Source organism: Fopius arisanus, unplaced genomic scaffold (assembly GCF_000806365.1).
Source record: "Fopius arisanus strain USDA-PBARC FA_bdor unplaced genomic scaffold, ASM80636v1 scaffold00113, whole genome shotgun sequence".
Taxonomy (NCBI): domain Eukaryota; kingdom Metazoa; phylum Arthropoda; class Insecta; order Hymenoptera; family Braconidae; genus Fopius; species Fopius arisanus.
This window is the reverse complement of record NW_011887852.1, coordinates 322,801-346,302: the sequence shown is the minus strand read 5'-3', so window position 1 is coordinate 346,302 and position 23,502 is coordinate 322,801. Positions and strand designations below refer to the sequence as shown.

At 40.4% G+C, this 23,502-nt stretch overlaps 3 protein-coding genes across 5 annotated transcripts; 2 read left to right on the top strand and 1 right to left on the bottom strand.

The window, feature by feature from the left end:
• Positions 1-1,209: 1,209 nt before the first annotated feature.
• Positions 1,210-10,171, top strand: LOC105271616 (uncharacterized; the record flags this gene model as incomplete). The annotated part of the gene is given in 11 exon segments (XM_011313275.1): positions 1,210-1,469; positions 1,815-1,878; positions 2,015-2,110; positions 2,570-2,670; positions 2,740-2,871; positions 2,930-3,103; positions 3,316-5,076; positions 5,193-5,328; positions 5,415-5,540; positions 5,721-6,077; positions 6,338-10,171. Coding segments are annotated over 11 exon segments (3,248 nt in total), but the record flags the coding sequence as incomplete, so codon positions are not given.
• A 355-nt stretch (positions 10,172-10,526) lies between these two features.
• LOC105271614 (dentin sialophosphoprotein) lies at positions 10,527-17,709 on the top strand. Of its 2 annotated transcripts, none has more exons than XM_011313272.1 (5): positions 10,527-11,105; positions 11,558-11,743; positions 13,104-13,337; positions 15,117-15,721; positions 16,076-17,709. In XM_011313272.1, exons 1-5 carry the CDS (start codon positions 10,997-10,999, stop codon positions 17,624-17,626), a joined length of 2,685 nt encoding a protein of 894 aa, XP_011311574.1. In that variant the 5' UTR covers positions 10,527-10,996; the 3' UTR covers positions 17,627-17,709. The 2 variants fall into 2 exon arrangements, with proteins under 2 accessions (XP_011311574.1, XP_011311573.1); XM_011313271.1 differs by having other exon boundaries at positions 16,028-17,709.
• A 245-nt stretch (positions 17,710-17,954) lies between these two features.
• On the bottom strand, positions 17,955-18,903 carry LOC105271615 (transmembrane protein 70 homolog, mitochondrial). 2 transcript variants are annotated; one of them, XM_011313274.1, is made up of 3 exons: positions 18,672-18,903; positions 18,266-18,607; positions 17,955-18,210 (listed from the first exon to the last, which is right to left on the bottom strand). In XM_011313274.1, the coding sequence occupies exons 1-3, from the start codon at positions 18,777-18,779 to the stop codon at positions 17,998-18,000; spliced, it is 663 nt and encodes a 220-aa protein (XP_011311576.1). In that variant the 5' UTR covers positions 18,780-18,903; the 3' UTR covers positions 17,955-17,997. The 2 variants fall into 2 exon arrangements, with proteins under 2 accessions (XP_011311576.1, XP_011311575.1); XM_011313273.1 differs by having other exon boundaries at positions 18,666-18,901.
• Positions 18,904-23,502: the final 4,599 nt, after the last annotated feature.

Sequence of the window (23,502 nt, the reverse complement as noted above, 5' to 3'; positions counted from 1 at the left end):
TGTACCTTCGCGACTCTGACTCTACAGACATGTACAATCAGTTTACTTGATTGTACTAACCAAGAAAAAAATGTACATGAGCTGGATGTCGCAGACATTAATATCTGTTCTGCGGTTTTTATTTCACGTGGAATAACTCTGAAATTTTTTTTGTTTAACATCAACTGACTTCAGAGGTGCGCAATTACGCGCTCGTGGAGAATTACCGATTTAGCGTTTAAAATCGTAATATAATTGAATTGAAGAGGTAATTTATTCTTCCGCCATTCGAAAGACAGTCCATGAAATGGCGGAAGACATCGGGTAACTCCTCACACATTCTGGAATCCTGTTACAATAATTCAATTTAATTAAAATTTTAATGACATGAATTTCATTTTTTTATAAATATTCGAAATAAAATTAGCATTTATAAACAATTAATACCAATTTTTTTTTGGATTTGTAATAATTCTATAATAATGCAGATTAAATTTTTTATAGAATATTTACTGAAAAATCAATTGAACAATGACCCTAGATAAATGATATTTCAATATCAACGAGTGAATGTCTATTTTTATCACCCGGTTGCATTGACAGATTGAAAATAGACCATTTTCCCGTGCCTTACGAGTCACAATGCATGCGAAAATTCACTCGCGCGGTTTAGCAACATGTATATATGTGCCGAATGTATATGAAAGCATGTCGTCTCCGATGGCAATGGCCTCGTTAATACGTAACGGGGAACATTAGTCACGTAGCTTTGAACCGATGCACACAATATCCACAGATTATCATCCTCCGATGTAATTATCACCACAAGAATTTGTCCCCAATTTTCCAAAAATTTTACCCATCATTTCCAATTATTTTTATTTTATAATAACATTATAAAATAATAATTAATCAATTATGAATGAAATGATTATTTATTTCATTCTTCAATTATTATTTTATATATTTATTTTATTTTTATTTTATGTATTTATTATACTTTTACAAAAAAATCATTGATCAAATATTTTTTTATTGATATATTTTTTTATTTTTTTGCAATTGAAATTTGAGATATATATGTACAGCGTATGTATTAGGGAATCCGAAGGTGATTTTAATTTTTATGTTAATTTATCGTTGAAATTCGGGGAAAATATTTTTTCACTCCAGAATAATTATGCGACACCATCGGTGTATTGATCCGAATTTTCTCAATTTTCAACCCAGAAGATGCCACACTTCCGTCCTCAGGGGTCCTGCCCCCGGTGCCAGCATCTCCAGAAGCCGATGACATAGATTCAAATGCGACACGTCGTTTCTCCGTGACAGATCGTCTGTTGATCGATAGTTTAGATATAGATAAGAATCGGACGAGACACACTGGGCGATTTCTCACGATGCACAAGAGACGACGTAAACGACTCACCACGAGATCCCTTAATCAGGATCCTGGCCTGCTGGATGATATATTTCATGGACAAGTGCAGGTAAAAATTTCCCCCATTCCTTTTACTCCTGCATCATTTATAATCATTAATCCTGCAATTCCCTCAAAATAAAAATAATAATCAATATTAAAAAAAAAATTCCTGATGAAGATGAGACTAATAGCTTATCCCAGATTAATCGATCAATCAACTCCTCACAAAAATTATTAAAAAATTCCCTGAGAGCATTCCTGAAAATGCAATGGCATCTGGGATTGACTGAGCGCCTTGGATATGACAAATTAATTTTCCATTTCACCTGGTCCCAAGTGATCCTGGCAAGCAGCTTCAATCACTCTCGTCTTTGTTAAAATTCATTGTGTGCTTGAATTGAAACTGTTGCAGTGCATTCTGCAGAGGTCTGGCCACTGGCGCTTCAACGCTTTCACCCTGGAGACGGTATCTGGAGGTGAGTGTCCATCCATCCTTTATTTAATCCATCCCATCTCCCAGATCTCTGTTATCGCTTTCAGTGTCTTCATCAATCCGATAAATGCGCACGGATAGATGTGTCGATGTGCTGATGGGAATTTTTTTTTTTCTAGGTCGTTCCTTGCCCGTCATGTGTGTACACCTGTTCCAATGGTACGGCTTACTCCAGCAGTTCAATTTGGACGTTGTCAGGGTGTGGAAGCTATTCGGTAAGTGTTTCAACATTGACATTGTTTTCTAGCCTCATTACCACATTGTTTATGTCTTTTCAATGACGACTTTCATTATTCCTCATGCCAGTCCCATCATCACTTTTTAAATCCTCATGCGTCACACGATTTCGCAATAAATTCATTAAAAAATATCGCCCAAAAAACAATTCCAATCAATAACGTAATGATAAATGTAATTCAATCGATTAAAATTGTGCAATCAAATGATTATTTTGAAATTGATTTTATAAATCGGAAAGTCAAGGAATAAATTTTGAAAAATATATATTTTTTTGGGGGGAAAAATGTCCAGATGAAATTGCAGACATTTTTTTTTATTGCACCGGTATTTACGAGCGTGTGGATGTAAAGTGGTGACAGCAGTGATTTTCTCAATCACTGCGTAATCATAACGATTTTCATGTTAATTATCCGTCATTTCGCATGTGTTTGCAGCCCTTATTGAAGAGGGATATCACAGTACAAATCCTTATCACAACAGCATACACGCCACTGACGTAACACAGGCAATGCACTGTTTTCTCCAAGACGACAAAGTGAGTTTTTACGATACACCATAGCCAGCAGGCAATTAACTCGGGGGGTTTATCTTACTTTTACGACAGATTAAGAAAAATCTCAATGGGCTGGAGATCATGGCCTCGCTGATTGCCGCCGTTACCCACGATCTCGATCATCCTGGGGTTAATCAACCGTTTCTTGTTGCCACTAGTAATCATCTGGCTACTCTGTATGAGGTATAAAATTGGCGAATTATCCGGAATTACTGGAGTCATATTTTTTTTTTTATTTTAGAATACATCGGTATTGGAAAATCATCATTGGAGGTCGGCTATTGCTTGTTTACTCGAGAGTGGAGTTTCCGAGCAGTTGTCACCCGAAATACGACCGGAGCTCCAGCGATACATTAGTTCATTGATTCTAGCTACTGATATCACCAGACAGCAGGAGTTTCTCACGCGTTTCAGAGTAAGTCTTCAGAAAAAGGACCGTATCTCCGAGATTGAATGGAATAGCGCAATTTTCGTTATTGACTTTTTTGTAGAGCTAATCGAGATCTGGAAAAAATGTTTTTACAAAAATTTTGGTATTCGCCATATATTCCGAGATATTACGGGAATTGAGGAGGGAATTTTTGTGATAGTGATAGGATAATTTATGTAATGAACTTTTTTTATTAGACGTACTTAGACACAAGTACCCTGGACATGGAGCGAGCAGAGGACCGTCACTTTATCCTCCAGATATCATTAAAATGCGCCGACATCTCGAACCCCTGTCGTCCTTGGGATATATCCAGGAAGTGGTCGTACAAAGTGTGCGAGGAGTTCTTCAGACAGGGTGACTACGAGCGCCAATTAAATCTACCAGTGACACCCCTGTGTGATCGTTCTTCAATCAGTATCCCTAAGATCCAAGTAGGTTTCTTCGAGTTCGTGGTGACACCCCTGTACGAGGAGTGGAACAGATTCCTGGGTGATGGTTTGAGTATAACACTGATGGGTCATCTGAGGGCGAACAGAAAGCGATGGGAGGGATTGATTGTCCAGGAGACAGGCGACGATACAAAAACTGAAATGTCGGACGTGGAGGAGGTGCAGAATTCCCCGAGCTCCGAAGATGAGATCCTCCAGGAGGACTCAGGGAGCGTTGACCTGCCGATCTCTGATTCCCAGATGAGATCATCGAGAAGATTGAGTCTACCAGTGCAGAGTGATTCCACGAGGATGGGAAGACGTCACTCAGTGCCAATGCACACCCTGGCCCCACCCTCGAGATCAATTCGACGAGACAGCGTTCCCTGGGACCACAGAAAACCACCTCTCGTCAAACTGGATGACCAGAGTCTCCACCCCTTGAGTTCTCTCTCCCTGGTCTCCTCCAAGAGTTCTCTCTTAGAATCAGCAACCAACTCTGGTGAACGTCCCGTCTCAGCTGAGAATCTCCTCCCTGAGACAAGCATTGCCAGTATAACGAGCAGCATTGAGGCCTCACGACTGTGTACCATCCTCCAGCCCGAGGTCCAGAGAACCCAGGGTAAACTGCTGACGAGACAGCAGACATTCCCTCCTCTCCAGCCTTACGTCAGGATCAGATACCTGTCGACAACTGCAGAGATGTCCAAGTGCAGAACTGAGACACTCATGGAGGCAGAGTCACCTCCCTCGTCTACGTCAACGAGCCCCTCCAGGGAGAAATCGGTGGGACGTCGAGAGAGGAAAATAAGCTCCAGGTCTTATACGGTTGATCACAGGAGGCGGGAGTCGGCTTTTGCTGATTTTAATAGATTGAATGTAGAATCAGCGATGACTGGCGAGCAGAGGAGGAGGCACTCGGTCCAGGGGATGAGGGACGAGTCCAGAAGGGCCAAGAGGCCTTCCTCAGCTCAGGAAGATCCTGCATTGATCTATGCCAATCTTACTGGTGGCTCCAGGCAGAGATCCAGTGGAAGTGATTCGAGACCTGTTTCGAGGTCAGATTCCGAGAGGCAGTGGAGCCTCGAGGAGTCCGGGGAGGACCAGGGTACTGGGGATCGTTGTATGCCGTTGGTTGGCGGTGAGAGGGTCAGGGAGGGTGAGATGAGGAGATTCTCCACACCAGTTACTGAAGCTAAATTAACTGGGGAAGTCGGTGGCAGGAGATTTACTACTATTCCTGTTACCTCAGATCTTCCGGTTCACAAGGTGTTTTTCATTGGCAGTCCACCGGAATCACCACCCAGGGTCAAGAGTGTGTCATCGAGCAGTGATAGTGGCAGTGAACCCAGGAGGAGCATTGGTGATGCTGCTGAGGGATCGCATTTTGCTGGGGGCAAGAGGGACTCTGAGGGTGGCCGTCACAAGGGTGGGAAGATGATGAAGATGAGTGATGATGGCAGGATGAAGGAGAATGTCGATCCCAGGAGCGAGGACAAGTGCCCCGCTGTCAGGCGCACTTCACAGGTGAGAGGATGTCGATATTTTCGATATTTTCCTGGAAATTTCGGTGAACGTGCAAATATTATTATTTTTGGGTGCAGTAAAATTCATTAATTGAATCAATTGAATGATAATTGTAGGGATGGGCGAGACGAAGAGGCTCAGCACCAGTCGGGCTCATGTCCAGGCTCGATGACGTGTCAATGACGGTTGCCACTAGAATCGACACGAATGCTCGAAGGGGATCAGTTCCTGCCGACATCACAGACCACCAGAGTGAGTATTAAAAAATATAAATCCCCAGTCTTCCTCCTGCCATTGTTCATTTTATTTTGTTATTTATTATTTCTCATTTTCTGTAGCACTCACGTCGGGGGGGTCATTTAGATCAGCCCTGGGGCCGAAAAAAGATAATTTACCAGTGATCAGACGATCGAGTCTTCCACACGAGGCTGCGTTGCGCAGTATTTTAGGTTTTCAATTGACTGGTAATTTCCTCAATTATGACAATTCCAATTAATTATCACTCCTATAATTTCCTGTTTAAAAATTTCGCTGAATTCCAATGATATCTCAACATTTAATGATTTAATAATGAAAATTCAGCAATTTTTTTTGACATAGCGGAAAATAATTCCAAATATTCCCTTTTTTTTTCTGCCATCCAGATGATAGAGAGAACTTTCCAGTTAACAACAACAACAACAATCACGGTAGCAACAATAATGCCCCAACAATTGGTATGCCATCACCACGACGTGGCTCAGTACCAGCTGACATATCAGAATTACGTCGCGATTTATTCGGGAGAAACAGTGTCAATGGAAAAACTCGTAATCGTAAAAAAACACTGAAGAGACGTAGCAGCGGTGGTCCAGAGATGTTCGCTGGTTGTACAGATGACAACGAGAATGGAAAATGGAGTGGCTGGAAGAGGGAACTATCCAAGAGGGACTCAATACCAGAGCCAAGTGTCAAACGACGTGGCTCACTGCCCGTTGAGATGGTTTCCATATCACATGCCGGTCGGTACAATTTTAGATAGGACTGAATATCACTTCTTTTTTATTTCTACGTGTGAAAATCCATGATTTTATTCACTCTTATAATTCCCCGGAGTCTTCCAAAATTTTTGACTGAGCATACGTTTGAATTAGTTTATTTACTCTGGGAGTCGATCGAATTAAATCATTCAGAAATGATTTTACGTTTGTATCCTGTTTATTTTCTTTCGATGTGCCCCTTGATGAGAATTTCAATGGTGAGAGGATATTCTGTATGACAGGCGTTGGTGGAACGAGAAGATCGAGTCTCTGGAGACTCTAGCAACAATCGACAACACCTGGGATATCTTCAAGCATCAGCAAGTAATGACACTTCTATTGATTGTTTATAATTATTTTTGTTTACCTGAATGGGATGTGGAGGTGAAGTACACAGGAGTTTGTCGTGTCCTTGAGCCGTATGACAGTAAAATGAAGAATAAAATATAAGGCACCACTCGATTTGTCTTCCCAACAGGCAGGCACACGCGCCAAATTAATTTGTGCCACAAAAAATTATCAATTCGGCTCAAGTGTTATTTCAAAAATAAAAGCGCGGGGTAGTTCATTTGAATTATATACAACACAGGGTTAACAATTGACGATTTTATTAATTAAAAATGATGCCTAGGTACGGAGAAGGAGAAAAGACTGGTAGAGAAAAAAAAAATCGTGGCTGTAGAAGCTAGACGTTTAACGAGCGTAGATTGAAATTTGAATTTATAAAAATTGAAGGACATTTGCTCATATCTAAAAACACGTAATTACTGGGATAAATAGCTGGAGGAGTTGAAAAAAAAGGAGTGATAATTACACTGAGATGAAGAGGAACAATTTTTGGATGACCAATTGCCGATTACATTGAATTATGGATTTACCACTTGGCAGAATCACTTGAGACCATTTTTTTTTTATAAAAAAAAAATAGACAGGTGGAAATGTTCTCTTCACTCAGTGTTACGACGAAGAAACTTGAAAATGAATAATGCAGGTTACATTCCAACTCTGTACAGAACAAAAGGGAATTAATTCCTAGAACAATAACCGAAAAAACTCGAGTGTAACTCAATGAAGTCATTACCATCGCATGTAATCTCATACCCATCGTTGTTACGCAATAATCGAGAGGATAATCCAAAAATTAACGATCAATATCCGATCGTGAACTAGAACGAGAAAATATGACACAATAATATTCGAGTAGTTAGTCATTGAACGTTAGATCGTAAATACCATAAATCAGCGCGATTACCCTCGAACCCATCCCTCAGTAAATATTAATCGCGATGTATTAATTGTATTCGTAATTATTGGTAACCGGTTGAATAAACTGGATTAATGTAAACTCAAGTGAAGAATCAAAAGTTAAGATCGAGTTATTTATCGTAACGCTCATTAATGGAATTTATAATTAAGATCGTTTACCTCGTGTGCTCTCATTATCCTTCCTTCGAATATATCTCAATATGAATCCCCAGAATACTTAAGATATCACGTTAACGAGATATTTATCAATTTCCAGTTGTTGGAAATAGTCTGAGGTCTCGAGGACAATTTTTTCCATTCATCCAGTCACTGAATTGGAAATTGCATTTGAAAAAATGATGAAAAAAAAATCAATAAATGATTTTTAAAATCTAGAAAACCCCAATAAATTGTTTCCGAAGGAGATTTCAATTTTTAAACAGTGGCATAAACAATCATCTTGGTAGTTTCAATAAATTTCACGAAAACGAATAGTTTGTGGCTAATAATTAAGATGAGAATTTAGATCTTGAAGTATAACAGACGTAGCGCGCGGATAATCTGTGTCGAAATAGATTAGACTCTTCATCTTCGTGATCTGATTTCATTCCCGCATGACGATAAATTGTCCTGAGATCACGTGAATAATCCTTGCATGCGGGCTCATCGTGTTTTATCAGAAAGTACTAGGTGTACATCCTTCCTCACTCGGTGGTGAGCCTCTCATTAATGTAAATAATCATCGATTAATGGACGATACATCAGTCATACCTTCGGGCTCCCCACCAGAGTCTAGATTAATTAAAACTAATGAAAAAAGACCACTGTGCACCAATTTCTCTATGAAATACGTGAAACAAATGACTTATAGAAGGGACCTATTCTACCTTTTATTGCACTTAAAGGAATATTTCCGTTAAAATCATATTCGAGACGCGCGTGTCCTGGGGCGTGTCAGGGATTTCCAGGGCAAAATCATGTCTTCAGAGTCAATTGAAATTATTTTCATTTTTAATTACAATTGTATCGAGATGGAAACGGGGGAATCGTGGGGCGTCTTCAATCCCCAATAACTCGTAAACCGCAGAGTGAAATTCAATGATTTTTCATGTCACAGCTTCAGAAATCAGGACTTTGAAATGAAAAAAAAATCATTCGATTTCACCCAGTGGTTTACGAGTTATTGATGATTGAAGAGAATCCACTTTATTCCACTCTCTCTTAAATGAATAATTAATATTTCATGAGTTAATTTTTATTAATTGTTTTTTAAATGGCAATTTGTAGAGGAGATCGTCAAGACTTTTTGATATGTGAAATTATTAAATTGTTTATTGATATTCAGGGATTATTTCGATAATTTTTGCCCTGAATTTCCCTGCGCCCTGACCTCTTCAATGAAATGCGAAAAGCCATCGCTGTTTTCTATAAAATGAATATTGAAAAAAAAATATAATGAAACCGAGGTAAGCCATCTAATGACGGTAAACAATTAATAATCATTGTACGTGTGTGTGTGTTAATTACCCTCTCCCCGAAAATAATGAAAAACCCGAAACATTTGAGATTTTAATAATGGGATAGAGCGTGACGCAGTGAAAGTATATTACAACATTTTAATGAAAAACAACTTAATATAGGACTTGTGCTTGGTTACTGGAACGCTCAAGATTATTATAATGGTAATTCTGAGAGTTACCGTCAATGTTTATTTCCCCACAGCGTTTATTATTCGGTGTGATGATTAAAAATAATGTTAACGTGGTGTTACGCCCAAATGGCTCTCTATCGAATGCACTGTACAAATGCATTGCAGACTCTCGAAAAAAAATGAAAAAAAAAAAAAACCTTGGCTGGTCCACAGGTGAATTACTGGGTAAGGAAATTACTAATCCTGACGCTACAATTGTAAACTTTTTTTTATTCTCCTGCAGATGAACTCTCAATTCTGAAAAATCACTGAATTCGCGGGTCTATCGGATTTGAATTTTTTAAATAAATATTCTAGAGTTGGAAAAAAATTCTGACCATTCAAGATTAAATTAATCCGAGATTTCAGTGTGTGATTATTTTTTTTTTAAGGAAATTATTTGTCAGTCAGTATTTGGAGTTTTGAAAAATGCAGGTTTATTTCAGAAATTTTGGAAATTTGAGAATGAATTTTGTGACAGTCTAGGGTTGTCGAAATGTGATGGAGGGAATACAATGTTTTTTTTATTTAATTGTTTGGTGATAAATTAGAATGCGAGGAAATGAATTGACAGGGACAGAGGACTGAATATTTTTCCCAATGGGAGAATTATTGGAACTGAAATGGTTTATTCAAATTGCGATTGCTTGAGTTGATAATGATTTTAATCGGCTCTCACCGATATTTAGTATTGGAAATGTCAATTAAAAAAAAAACCATGAGATTAAATTACGAACAATGACCTGTTACTGAGTCAAACGATTAGGGAAGTAAATCATTGTGTATTTTCTATAATGTTGATAGCGTCTGCGTTAGGTGCAATGATTGAAAAACAATGTGTTCTTATCATTCATAATTAATTGTAATGTAATTAACAAACCAAAATACAAGACGAAAGTGCGAAGTCAAAACGAAAATTCACGTAATGTATTAACAATGGCCTATTGTATTCGAAAATTAGGGGAAATCATGGAAAAAAAAACGTACAAGTTATGGATTAGAGCCCGAGATTGTATTTTTTAATTTTTAATTCATTAAGTCTTATTTATTTCGTCTATTCGAGAGTGAATTTACTCACTACGATATTATGTTTAATACGTGAAGATAAACATGTAAACCCGTTGTCTTTTATTAAAGGAAAATGAGAAAAAAAGACGAGTACGTCCTGTGCCCTTCGAAAAAATATTTCCCATCGCTTTCCAAAAAAAATTCCTTCACAAAATTTTTTATTCCACCAGCTTACCCGATTTTTCGCCGAATATCTCCATAATTATAATAAATATTGAAAAATGCATAATGACCTTTCCCGTAGCTCTTAATGAGCTGCACAAAAAAGGTCCCAACGAAGATCCGGTTATTCCCTCTGGTTTCCGAGATATTCATCAAAAACTGACAATAGCGATGCGCACTTTGTATTTCCCCGCTTTTTTCTCAGTGCTGCCACACATGCGCTGTCACTCCCCGCGTTTTCCGCCATATTGCGTCATATTGCGCACTGGGGCGCACGAATTGTCGCAGTGTTCTTCGAAAAATCCGAAGACGAAAAAACAATTAAAAAGAGAGAGAATCGATCAGCTGACGTGAATCATCAGAATGACATGATTGCAGTCGTCATTCAACGCAAGAGTGTCTGATCCCAGTGTCGCTGTGTTTTTTATTCCCTTTGCCAATTTTTTGACATACGCGGCCACTCGACAGATCAAAATGGCGTGAGTGACCGAAAAATAATAATAAAAATCAAGTGCCCTCCCCTCAATCTCCCCTACTACCCCACCGCACATCCGCACGACAGTACCTTCCCGCCCAAATTGTTGATCCAGTGATTTTTGAGGTTAGGTGACCAGCCAGTGCAAAATTTTTCAACCTTGAACCGCAATTTATCAACGTATACACCTGAATTATGTGACATTGGTGTTCGGCGAATTGTCAGTCAGAGGAATAATTTTAATAAAATTATGTGGACGTAATGCCCGCAGGCGGTAACAGTCGTTTCCGTGGTTACCCAGCGCGGATGTCCGAGCGACAACAGCTTGCACTTCTGCTGCAGATGACATCCCAGGAAATTGTACCCTCAGGTAACAACAATGACAGCTTGTGGGAAGGGTTTATTGAATTTTCTATTTTCAATATCTGCACCTCCTGGAGGATCTATTTCTCAACCCCTTGGAGGTGTCCTGCTACCTCCTGGGGGTTGGCTTTTTTCAGCTGGATTTCCCATGGTAGTTTTCACCCTCTATTTTTTTGTTTCGGTTTTTGGGGTTCACTGGGGTCTTTCTCGCCTTCCTCAGGAAAATCTCCGTTGACGTTAACCTGGAGATTTTTGGGATAAACGAGACGTTTTTTTGGGGAATGCTGGAGAACCTTTTTTGGAGTTGAGAAAATTCTGGAGGAATTATTTCATATGAAATTTTGGTGTAGAACCCCTCGTTATTGAGATATTTCATTATTTAGAGGGAGAGAAAATCGTATCTTCTGTTTATCAATTTTTTAAATCATCGAATTGCATTCGGGGGAACTCTATTTTCAGGTGGAACTCGTCCAGATAATCTAGCAAATCAATCGAGCTCTCGATCATCGTCCCTGAGTCATCACCGGGGTTCGAAGAGCCGATGGTCTACTAAAAATGGCGAATCCCCGACTTATCGCAAGGATGAGTACCGAGGACGATCGATGATCTTCAGTGGATACGACCAAATCGATAAGGACCCTAATGGTGAGTGAAATTGTCCTCTGCCTCAAAATTAATACAAACCAAAAAAAAAAAAATTATTCCCCCGAGACATCTCGTGCCTCACGAAGACGAGGGGAAACTTTTCTCCCAGTAGATCAATATTCGGGCAGGGCACGTGTAACTCCAACAATAAATTAACGAAAGGTGAATTTAATTTCAACTTTCACTATCGAATTAATTAACGAGAGAAGTAACCGGATAAACAATTTTCACGAATGGCGAATTTTCCGGTTGAAAGCTATGAAATTTTCATCTCCTTTTTTTTATATGGAGTACGGAAAAAACGAGAAATTAAAAATTCTATTTTAGGAATTCCTCGTGGAATCTAAATTTGAATTTCGTGCATTTTTTATGAAATTTCATCCCTCATGGATTTTTTGAGAGCAACGACCGACACTCGAGCTCCCACTCATGACTCTATCCTCTTCAAGAGTATTTCCTCGATTCGTCGCTTGAAATAAAAAGAGAAATCTATAAATAAAAATGTATTCCCTCTCCCCACCCCCAATCGATTCAGGGGTAGAAAAATAAAAATCTGGCATTTCAATCTGAATTGATAGGATCTAAATAAATTCAAGTCAAGAATCGACTCAATTAATTAAACAAAAATTAGAATTTATTTCACCAGCTCAGCTGTTTATTTGATTTTGAAAAACATTTGGGGTTGATTAATCTCCGAATTTGATGATCTGGTGCTGATGATCCAGGTCGACACGGGGATGATGGGGAGAGCCCCAGGAAAATCACAATTGGCTGAAATTCCCTGGAGAAGGGGTGGATGGGCAGGGGGGGGATTGAAACATCACTAGGTGGAATCCACAACATGGCCACCAGTACTCGGGCGACTGTGCCCAGCTCCACGTCGCTTCTTCATTTTTTTATAAAAAAAATAAAATAAAGAAACAAATGGTTTAAATAACCCTGAGCATCCACCAGATGTCGTCCTGAACACCCGCAACCCTCGCCGCGACGGTATCGGGGGTCGGGATTTTTTCATCCACTTGTCATTCCAAAGAAAAAAATATTGACAACCGAGTCATTAAAAATCCCATCAATTTTTGAGTGTTCAATTCGCGAGGGAGCAAACAGATTTTTTTTTATCTCCAGTCACCGGGGCGAATTATTATCTAGACTTTGAAATATGCGGTACCAATGCCAGCCGTAGATTTCGAAATTTGTCGGGAGTTTTTTTTGCGATTTGTGGTGAAAATGGTGGCTGATGTGGGAGAGATTTTTGAGGCGTAAGATTGGGTGAGGATAAGGGTGGAATAAAATTTTATTGTTTTAGGTTGGGTAGGGTATTTCATGTATTATTTTTTTTTTTTTTGGTTTGAATGGGTAGAAGGCACTGGGGATAATCCCACGGAGACGTCTCCTGACAGGCCAGAGTCACCGTCATCCGACACCGGCACCAGTGCACCTCCCGTACAGGACCAGCAAGATCTCCAGAATTACCAACATAGTAAAGTTTATCAGTATCAACGGCCGACCGGAAGTACCACCGTCGGCACACACCAGGACGCTGAGGACAGTGGAGACCTCTGTGAAATGCGTAGAACACCCCCGCAGAATAAAGGTCAGTGAAATTTGAATGGGAAATTACATTTTTTACAACTATAAATTTTTATTACAATTACAAATTTTTATTGCAACTACAAATGTCACTACAACGTCAAGGATTAAACCCCATTATCTCCTCACCGCGTTGTCTCCGAGGAAAATGTTATAAGACTTTTTTAAAGATCTCCGAATTTCCAAGAAAAAATTCTTCTCGTATTTTCCTCACCCACCGCTACGTAACGAGATAATTACACTTCAATTAAAATCCTAAAATCGAATCCTTAATTCATGAATTCACGATTTTCCACGAATTTCAACTGTATCTCGAGAATAAACAATCATATCGAAAAACTTTCGATACATTTTTTATAGCCGATGACATTTCCGACATAAAATTCCTCAGGCATTTTCCGCTGCAAACAACCCCAGTCTTGCAAATTTCACTTGAAACAAAACCCAAAAATGGAGTTCCGACCCACGACGATTAATCCCTCACCCCAATTCAGCCTCTACCTCGAGAACAAAAGGCCTTGTGGAAAAATGTCATTGACCTCTTTTATAGGTGATAAAAGGACGGACATAAAAGTCCTTTAACGTTTTTCCCAGAAGGTCCTCGGTAACGAGATAAACAGTGCAGGTCATTCCGGTTCTCCGAATTGCATTCGCATGGGAGGGAGGGAAGGGCAGTATTCCAGGTATGCAATGGATGTAACTGTAATAAGACAGAGATAATCAGGCGAAAGTGTGTAAAAGTAATGGGGGAAGTACCTCGGGGCAAGAGAGAAACTAAATGTTCGAGTACAAGTCAAACAGGCCGATCAGATGGTGGGGGTAAACGTCGTGGAGGATGAGAATTGTTTCATTCTGTATATCCACAGTCGTTCAAGTGCCCTGGTTTGTGTCCCACTCCCTCAGAATTAATTCCACCAAACATATTCACGCATTCTTATCGCCAACTCCACTGATCCAGTGCTACGTGTTTTAATATCGTTGAGAGGTATCGTAAATCCATCCAGTGATTATTCCAAAAATCATTCATTAAATTCTATTCACTCGTCCCATTGAGCTCCACATTAATTCACCAACTTCCGGTTCTATTTGTTTTACGATTATCATGGTATGGAGTTTTTATTTATTTATGGTAAATTTCGAGTGAAACTTCTTGGAATAACTGCAACGTTGCTTTTGTGGCCTTCTCTATCTACCGGGTGATCATAAAATACACAACCACGCACACGTTATAAATATTTAATGTACAAAGGAGAAAATTAAATGAGGAAATGGAGATGATAAATGCGTAGGAGATGAGGATTATTTTGATTTTTTTTTTCTTCGGGGGGAATGGATTTTTTTTTTATCTTTTAGATGATGTGGAGTGAGTCATTAGCTCGTGATGAATTAAAATTAGATTGAATTATGTCACCTATTATTACAATGCCCCAAACCCACGGGCTATTTAGTATTCATGAGGTGATGAATGTGAGATTCGGGGGCGACGAAAAGGAAATCGAGAAGCCAAGTGGTAAATTGGGATAAATCGAGTTTAACTGTTTTGTTAAATACCACTTGAACTCGAGAACCGATGGTTTCAGGAAAAAATCGCAAGAGATATTTTTCGTCAGGAATTTAATCAGCTGAAAAAAAGTTCCCTCGATTTTTTATCTAAAATGGATAGTTTTCAAGATAAATAATTAAATAGATCACTAAAAAGTGTAAAATTTGCAACTGGCGGTTGTATTTTTTTTAATTATCACTCATTAATTGTTTAATAATAATGAATAATTGATTTTTGCAGTGGACAGATCGGGAAGCGGAACCGGAAGTTCACCTCGAGTGACCCTGCGTCTGAATCAGGTCCGTGGAGCGAGGGATGATAAGAAATCAGGCAGTGGCTCAAGACAGAGCATGAGTGGTACGAATCAGGTACAGATGGATACAGCCAAGTCGACACCCTCGACGGTTCCAGGATCGTCAACAACTACGACGACGACCAGTGGCTCATCGACCCCATCTAATGCAGCACCAGGTGCTGGTGCACCAGCAATCGACAACAGCGATGTTTACGAGTTCAAGAGCTCGAAGGAGGCGACACCAGTGAGAGGCTCGAGCTCATCGCCAAATCCCCCAGACAAAGAGAAAGAGATCTCGAAGACGAGTCAGACGACTGAGGCACAGACGACCTCCAGTGAGAGCACACCAGCCGCATCTGGAGGTACTGGCGCTGGTGATAATTCAGGTGGTGCATCTCCCACGGCTAAACGATCTTACGAGGGTAATGAGGACGAGCAGGACGAGGAGAACAAGAGGAAGAAGAGGAAAGAGTCAGAGGGTAGTAAAGATGCCAAAGGACCTGCTGCTGGGAGGGCCAGCACTGGCCGAACTGCTGGAGGCAACGACAAGGTATTTCCCAGAGTTTTCATTGTGTTGTGAATGTCCCTCTTTTTTTTTCTTTCAATATTCAAGATTCAAGATATTGCGAGAAGTTAAATCAATTTAGGAGTCATCGAATTTCTCGTCATAATTATTTTTGCAGAGAAAATCATGAGCTTGAAAAGATTTATTACAATTATTTAAACATTTCTCTCAGTTCCGAGGATATTTGTAGAAAATTATTTTCTTCTCATCGATAAATTGGAATTCCTCTTCTCACCAGCCCCTTCCCTCCCCTGTCAGCATCCACCTGCATGTAATTACTGTTGTTTCTAGTCAGACAAGGTCGCCTCAGTCGTAACTGCATCATCTATTGTTGAACAGTGCCCAAAGACCGGTAAACAGAGTGGTGGCCCCTCGGGGAAGCCCCAGCAGTCGTCATCGACGGCATCGGATCGTAAGAGTCCGAGTTCAGTGTCAGCGAGCAGTCCAAAGCCCCAGGGCACCCCAGCTCCTGAATCCGATAGCGAGGAGGACCGCCCCAAGAGTTCTGACTCGTCATCGGCCCCGAAAGTTCCACCCCTGAAGATCGTTATACCCCAGACAACGGAGCAAGAGCAAATAAGAAATGGAAAGAATCAACCGAGGGGTCACCAATTGCCATACGTTGTGGCGAGCTCCAACTCCAATGATTCAATCGACAAAGACCAGACGCAGTCGACATCTGGAACGACAAGCCCCACCGAGTCCAAACCAGAGGAGAAGAAGGATTTCTCAGGTGTCATTCACAACGAGGAGAGATCCACTCACCACCAGAGAGTCCTCAGGAGCTCCCACAGGGGCAACGGCTCCAATGGCTCCTCCAAGGACTCGAATCAATCAGCGAATGGCAGTTATTCAAATTCATCGCCACTTCCAGCAGCTGATAGATCTAATAACTCATCGCCACAGCCACCAGCCACTGAAGGGCCCTCGGAGCCAGCAAAAGCCACCTCGGGGGAGCCAGTCGCCTCGAATACCCCGAAAGCCACTGAGAAGTCAGAGAAGAGCGAGGGGAATACCAAGAAGGAGAGTGACAACTCTGAGAACTCATCCTCGTCTTCCAGTGCAAATCCAACGGTTTCTACTGCTCCACCGGTGGAGCTTCACCCCAGGAAACGCAAAATGAAACCCAAGGAGGCGCAGGTTGTGGCGCAGGCTAGTGAAGCCAGTGAAGCCAAGAGCACTGGCACTGAAGTTCATCCTCACGATCAGCCAATTACCAATTGTTATCAGCTGTTTTTGAATATCAGGAAGCAGATAGAGAGGAGGAGAAAGGGACTATTTCCTGTTCAACCAAAGCCACCGCAGGGCTTCAAGGATTATCTTATGAACAGGTGCACTTATGTGCTGGCTGGAAATGCCAATAAGGAGCCCAATGTCAATCCTCCGGGGAGTCTTCAGGGGAGCATGAAGGATTTGTACGTTGAGCAGGAGAAGGAGAGGTACAGGCTCAGGATGCAGCACGTCGTGGAGAAGGAGAAACTCGTGCTGTCTGTCGAGCAGGAAATCCTCAGGGTGCATGGAAGGGCTGCCAGGGCACTTGCCAATCAAATTTTACCCTTTTCCGTTTGCACAATTTTGAAGGACGAGGAGGTTTACAATGTCATTACACCTGAGCAGGAGGAGAAGGACAGGTATCAGAGGAGCAGGTACAATGGGAGATTGTTCTTGAGTTGGCTCCAGGATGTCGATGACAAGTGGGAGAAAATCAAGGAGGCTATGCTACTCAGGCATCATAATGAGGCCGAGTCTCTTCATGCTGTTCAGAGAATGGACTGGGAGTGGAAGCTCAAGGAGGTGGGACTGTGTGAGTTCAAGGCAACACCGCAGATTGATGATCTTCATGTACCCATTGTTCATGTGTCTGATGACTTTGATTTACTACCTGCATAAATTTATCTTCTTGGATTCAGGTGAAGTGGAAAAATGTGGAGAGTTGGTTTTAATAGTTTCATTTTCATGGACTTCTTTCTGCTCTAAAAAAAAATCCTCAGTAAAATTTCGGCATGTCTCAGAATTAACTTTTTTGGAGGCGATGAAATTCTTGATAAAAAGTCTCTTCGTATTTCCTTGTAATATTGAATGGATAATTCATTTTACCACTTCGACACTGAATTCGTTCTGTGATCTCTTCTTTTTGACAACCTCTAAGAACAATATGAATCGACTAGTTGTAAATATTTTGTAATTAGACATAGGAAAGAGAGAATGAGAATAAAGAGTTTCGAATAAAAATTGGCAGTTCGACGTCACTACGTATTTATTTAATTTTTCTTTGGCTTGTCAGAGGGTACGAACTGAGAATTCGAAGATTCTAATTGAAAGTCCATGGGCTTGTCGTACCCCAGGATTCTGCTGTAATGATCGATATCAGTGAAGTCCGCGAAATCGAAAAAAACAGGAACCTCATTAACGTAACACGTCGTTATCATCTCCCGCATTCCAGGTTTTCTGACATCGTCGGGTGTAAATTCGACCTGAAAATTTTCCAAAATTCACAAACAAAAAATGAATTTTTCCCTGAGATCTCACCTGTCTTTCCTTCACAAAAATCGTGTAGATCGTGGCGATATAAACATCCCTCTTGGAATCGTAATTAATTTTCGTCACATATCTATTGGTGATCAGGTGAAGCAAGACAGGAGTTCCTAAAGCGAAAAAACTGCTCGTGCAGACGAATCCAAAAACAGCCATTAAGCTGTCAGTAGCCAGGATCTTTGGCAGAAGATAAGGCTGCACCAGGAAGCCCATCAGCGAGGTGCTCAAAGAAAAAATCTTGATGTACTTGATCCTCTTGGAGAGCCTCCCCTCATAGATTGTTTTCAGGTGTGAGTCTGTGCTCTGGAGTCTGAGCTGTGACACTGCAGGTAAACCCTTTAAATCACCAATTATCGTCAATTCACATCCCCTGGAGACTTCCACCTGATATTACCTGTGCCTTGACGTGATTCACCACGATATTCGACGTTACCCGGGACATCCTCGACATCGGCATCACCAGGGTGCAGGTTTTGGCGAAAATCCTCGCCCTCGAGAGCAGTGACATCTCCCACTGGATTTTTTTTCGCAATTGGAGAAAATATTTCCTTTTATTGTAATTGTTCTTCACACTGCAATAATAACACGACCTGACTTAATTTTAATTTGAGGTTCAGTTCAGGGAAATTTTTCAGTCGATAAAGTTGATTTTTTAACTTCAGTGCAATTTTTTCACAACGTGTGGCGCTAGGGAAGTCTTTTCGGGTAATTAATTACAGTTCAAAATTTATTGTTGTGTTGTTTCGAAATGTTGAATAATGAAGTGATGATTAATAATTAATTTCTTGATGACAAGTGAAAAAAATGATGTGATTCTGTCCTCAAGTCGTACGTGAATTCAATAATCTTTACTAATTATCGATTCAACCATCAATTTCTCGGGAAAACCGCAAAGGACTTTTTTATAGTTCTTCCGATCTCTGAGAAAATCGCTCTTTTGATATTTCCTCGTAAAATCGATGGCTTTCGAGATCTATTCGCATTTCGTGACATAAAAATTGAAATCATTTAATTCGTTGGATTTTTTTCTTTCAGATTCGATTGATCTTTCCTCCAGGGGTGAGTGAGTAATCGCGACAATCAATTTATTGAATATTTAAATGAGTTCATAACAATTAATTAATTTAATCCTCGAATATTTTTTAAATAATCGAGTGAAGGGGATTTTTTGGGAGAAATTCACGAGTGAAATAATTCCTTCTTGTGTCTTGACTTACGCCATTTTACCCCTTTGGATTTTTATTCTCAGAATATTCTGCATGAAGTCCCTAATTCCCTGATATCGAGAGGTATTCGATCTGAATAAAATAACGTCGGGTTGGATTTTTTATCTGGCCTCTATCCCTTTAATAGAGCCTCTGTTATCTCAGTAAATATTATTTTTATGCCATCGCCCCCGATTTGCGAATATATCTGAATATCAATGAGCCCTTCGACCGAGTAAGGACTGAGGATGGACCGAAGAACCTAGACCTGATTGACTGAGATTAGGTCAGGTCTTCAAGACCTCAAACTTTCTCAAAATTCCACAGCCACAACTAAAATCCTTCCACTAAAAAAAATATATCTCATCTACATTTCTCTGAGGATTATTTAAAATATTTTTGAAAGATATTTTGAAAGATATTTTGTGGGAATTCAAATTTATTTAAATTGATTATTTTTATAAATTTTTATATAAATTCTGAGAGTTTCAAGGATTAGATGGTAAACGATGAAAAGATTTGGATGAATGATTTGGCAAGAGTTAAACGTTTAAACCCGGGGAAAATCCCAGGAAGAGACTCGGTATTTTCCTGGTGAATTTCTCGTGCTTGATTCGGTCTTTTCACCGTCAAGGAGCGTATGAGCCGTTTTCTTTCATACTGCCCTCAAAGGATGTCCAAATGTTTGGATACATATCCACATAATGCCCGGCGGGCACGTACATAAACGTTTGCGCAGGTGATATTTACGCGAGATTTGTCCTCTAAAGAATCGTTGAAAAAAGTAAATAAATAAATGACGAAGACAGCCGGCTTTGTCTCGGACAATTTTTTATCCTATTTTTAATGAATAATTGCCAAGTGTAAGTACAACTGGTGTAAATTCTTTTTACCAATTTCTCCCTTTGCATTCACCGGCGTGGAAAATGCCTCAGAGGGCAAAATTAACGAATCGAAAAAGACGAATAACGAGCTGAAACTTGTAAGGGTAACCATTTGTGTCAAAAGGTTTTTACTCACTCCTCAGTGTGAGTGAGTTATTGTTATTTACCTTTTGATTATCCCCTGTACTTTATTCCCTAGTCACAAAGTGCTGCGAATAATGTACACTGGGTTTATTCGTCTGATGACTGGGAGGAAATTGAAATAATTAATGTAACAGATTCACAATTACCGCCATTTCACCCGACATCCGTCAAAAAATTCCATTTCCCCCAAATATCGCGGTAATTATTTGAAATTAATCAATCACTCCATCAAATCGGTATAAAACTCGATAAATAATCCATAAAATTTATTATCATAATTCCTAATTGATAATTCATCAATTCATCAAATCGTTAATTCATTATACCAATTAATTAATTAGTAATTTGAGAGAAAATGGGGGAAAAAAAATTGTGGGGGAAAAATTTGTCGGTTCGATTGTCGGAGTGATTTTTTTTTTAGGGAGAATTCATTGCGGTCAATTGACAGTTGTGGAATTAAATGCTGTGACGTTTACATCAGTAGTCAAATCAAATATGGGGCTATTAACTGGATCAACATTGTTCCCGGGGGTGGTTTGACTACTTGTTCTAGGACAAAAGGCGAGTGGCTCGCGCCAATTTCACCCCAATCTCCAGCATCACCTCATCCACTTGAACCGACCCTGAAAAAATGCCCATCCTCTTGGGCTTATTATCTTTCTCACGTGAAACAGATGCATCTCTGTGTCAATAATTCAGCCATTGAAATCCATTCGGACCCCGGAGTATTGGTTTAGGGCCAGTAGTGCATATAGATTCAACGGAAACATGAGAAACGATCGGTTGAAAAATTCGGGGAAAATTGCGCCAATCGGGGGTGGAAATATGAAAATTCCGATGAGTCATTATTTCATACCAGCACCAAGGGATGATTCACTATTTTTAACATGAAAAATCATTCTCCCTTTTTTCATTTTTCCTCAAATTTATTTATTACTCAAGTAGTAAATACAGTATATATATTATATAATATTTTATAATAAAAAAATTTCAGTGAATTCTCTGCTGTATTCGCCATCCATTAGGGCATATTATTCCGGTGGAGCGGACATACGCCTCGAAATGAGTACCACCTAGTGAGAACAATGAGGATGTCCCACGCGACATTGAGCGGGAGTCAAAGTGATGATATGGGCTTGCCTGGTGGTACATAAGACATTATGTGGAAGGGATATACCGGAGAGAAGAGCAAATAGGGATGATGCGATGAGGCGGTGAGGCGAAGTACTCTCATCACGCGGCATCTGGCTGAGTCGCCACGGGGGTAACACCAACAAGGACAGGAGATCCTCATCTCCTCGTCTCCTTGTCTGCCAACTGTACTCGAATCAAGCCCAAAGGGCTCGTATTACGTCGCGTAGCCCTGGCCCTTGGGTAAATACCGCACTGCTGTAATCTAGAGTTAATGGTCCTTTCATGGATACTCTCCTCCCCTTTCCTTCCCTTTCCTCCCCTTTACTCCCCTTTCCTCCCCTTTCTTCCCCTTTACTCCCCTTGACTCCCCTTTACTCCCCTTTCTTCCCCTTTCTTCCCCTTTCCATCCATTCCTGTCCTGATTTTTTATACCCCCCTGAAATGTGAGACTACGTTAATAATGTGAATTGGTGCAAGTGTGCGTTATCTTGAATAGCTGGATTACGAGAGGATCTTGAGGAGCTTCTGGGGTTTTGATGACGTTGGGCTTGCAGCCCAGGTCTTCAGCTTGAGGATAACTCTGTGATGGTTTGACGTGTTCCAGGACGTGAACTTCAGGGTGCATCCACTGGTGTGGTCATCCCAGTAGACTTTCCACATTCCAAAATCTATAAATTGAAAATTTTCAGGATGAAGATGTGACAGCTGGTATCTCCAGTACAATCTCCAGTGTCTCGGTGGATGGGGCCTGGATTGTCGTGATTTATCATCACCCAGCTGAGCTCCTCGGTCATCTTCACGTCTCCATGAGTTCTCCATACCTCTGGAACATCATCGTTATCTCTGACGGCTGCAGAACTGTCCAGAACTGTCCCGCTCATAATTTCTTCACCTGATAGTACCAGGACTTCCACGTTTTTTCGTCCTAGTAAAATAATCAAAATTCATTTTAAATTCGTAGGTGAGGTTTCACTCGAGTTAATTTGACTTATATGATAAACACGAGTGGATATGGCATATTATCTCAACACCGTTGAAACCATCAAAAGGCCATTGTCATTGAAACTAGACGCACCCTCTCAGAAAGTTGAATTATATTGCATACCGCCGGAGGTAACTGCCACTGACAACGCAATTAATGTCATATCCTCGACAACACCGGCTTCAACTGCGGTCGCACGTCGGCCCTTTGTTAACGCCCGTTATCGCACAACCAACCGACTCTCAATAATTTTCAACCCTCGGTTTCTTCCTCACACCCAAAATGTCCATCGGCATCGGATAATTGGCACTGGATGCTGTCGTCATCCTCAACGAGATTATTCTCTCGTTTCTCTTTTATTTTTTTTCATCAACCAGATCAACAGCCAATTACCTTGATTATCATCACGAGATTCAGTTATTTTTTTTGATTAAAGCACCGATGGGGCTGCAATATAATCAGTCACCGATGCTTTTTGCCGATTGCAACACCTGGGGGAGGAAGGAATCAAAGGGAAAATCGTCGATTGCGCTCAGCCGAGTGTAAAACACTTTAACCTTTTGGAGATGAGACTTCAGGCTCTGTGTCAATATACCGAGTGATGTTACAGGGTGTTACTAGGTCCCCTACCCCATCCCCCACCCCATCCCCCACATTTTCATTTTACATCTAATTAAATCAGTCAAATTTACTATTTTAATATCAATTTCCTCTCCCATCTCTCACTCAACTCGAAATCGAATATGATAAAATATTATTCCCGTGGATTCTCTACATTCTCCTGAATCTCTACAATTTATATCTCAATAAATTTATCAACTAACATTAATAACAATAATTTTTTACGAAAATTTGGTACTTGACAACTGCTGAGGCGTCGCC